This window comes from Penaeus monodon, chromosome 19 (genome assembly GCF_015228065.2).
Source record: "Penaeus monodon isolate SGIC_2016 chromosome 19, NSTDA_Pmon_1, whole genome shotgun sequence".
NCBI classification, from domain to species: domain Eukaryota; kingdom Metazoa; phylum Arthropoda; class Malacostraca; order Decapoda; family Penaeidae; genus Penaeus; species Penaeus monodon.
In genome coordinates, this window is record NC_051404.1 from 47,912,867 (window position 1) to 47,913,305 (window position 439).

General features: G+C 49.2%; 1 protein-coding gene across 1 annotated transcript in view; it reads right to left on the reverse strand.

The window, feature by feature from the left end:
- Nucleotides 1–106: 106 nt before the first annotated feature.
- The window catches only part of LOC119585284 (procathepsin L-like), a 2,005-nt gene continuing 1,672 nt past the window's right edge, over nt 107–439 (reverse strand). Inside the window, exon 7 of the mRNA XM_037933956.1 lies at nt 107–392. Coding sequence (XP_037789884.1) covers nt 184–392 — 209 coding nt within the window. The 3' untranslated portion in view covers nt 107–183. The remainder of the gene's footprint in view (nt 393–439) is intronic.

Consider the following 439-nt stretch of genomic DNA (forward strand, 5'->3'; position numbering starts at 1 on the left):
ACATTATTCTCGTTGTCGTCCTGCAAAACATTACTCCTGACGTTTTACGCTTCATAGACGTGTTTTCAACACCAAAGATAATAAAGACGGAAACAAAAACTACCAATGTACATCTCGAGGTTGTATTGTATTGTGATAATATCAACGAAAAGCTTCTCCCAAATAAGCCTTCGACTTCGAGCTCTACACCAGCGGGTAGGAGGCCTGCGTGGCGATACCGCAGTTGTTGTTCTTGTCTCGGGACATTTTGATGTATCCTTCATCGCCCCAGGAGGTGTTCCACGAGTTCTTGACGAGCCAGAAGTCCCCGCCGTTCTCCTCCGTCCCGTAGCCCACCGCCAGCACGCCGTGGTCCAGCATGGTCGAGGAGCAGTGGTCGTCATGGTACACACCTGAAATGCCCATAACATTGCACAATAAATGGCCATAACGCTGGGCT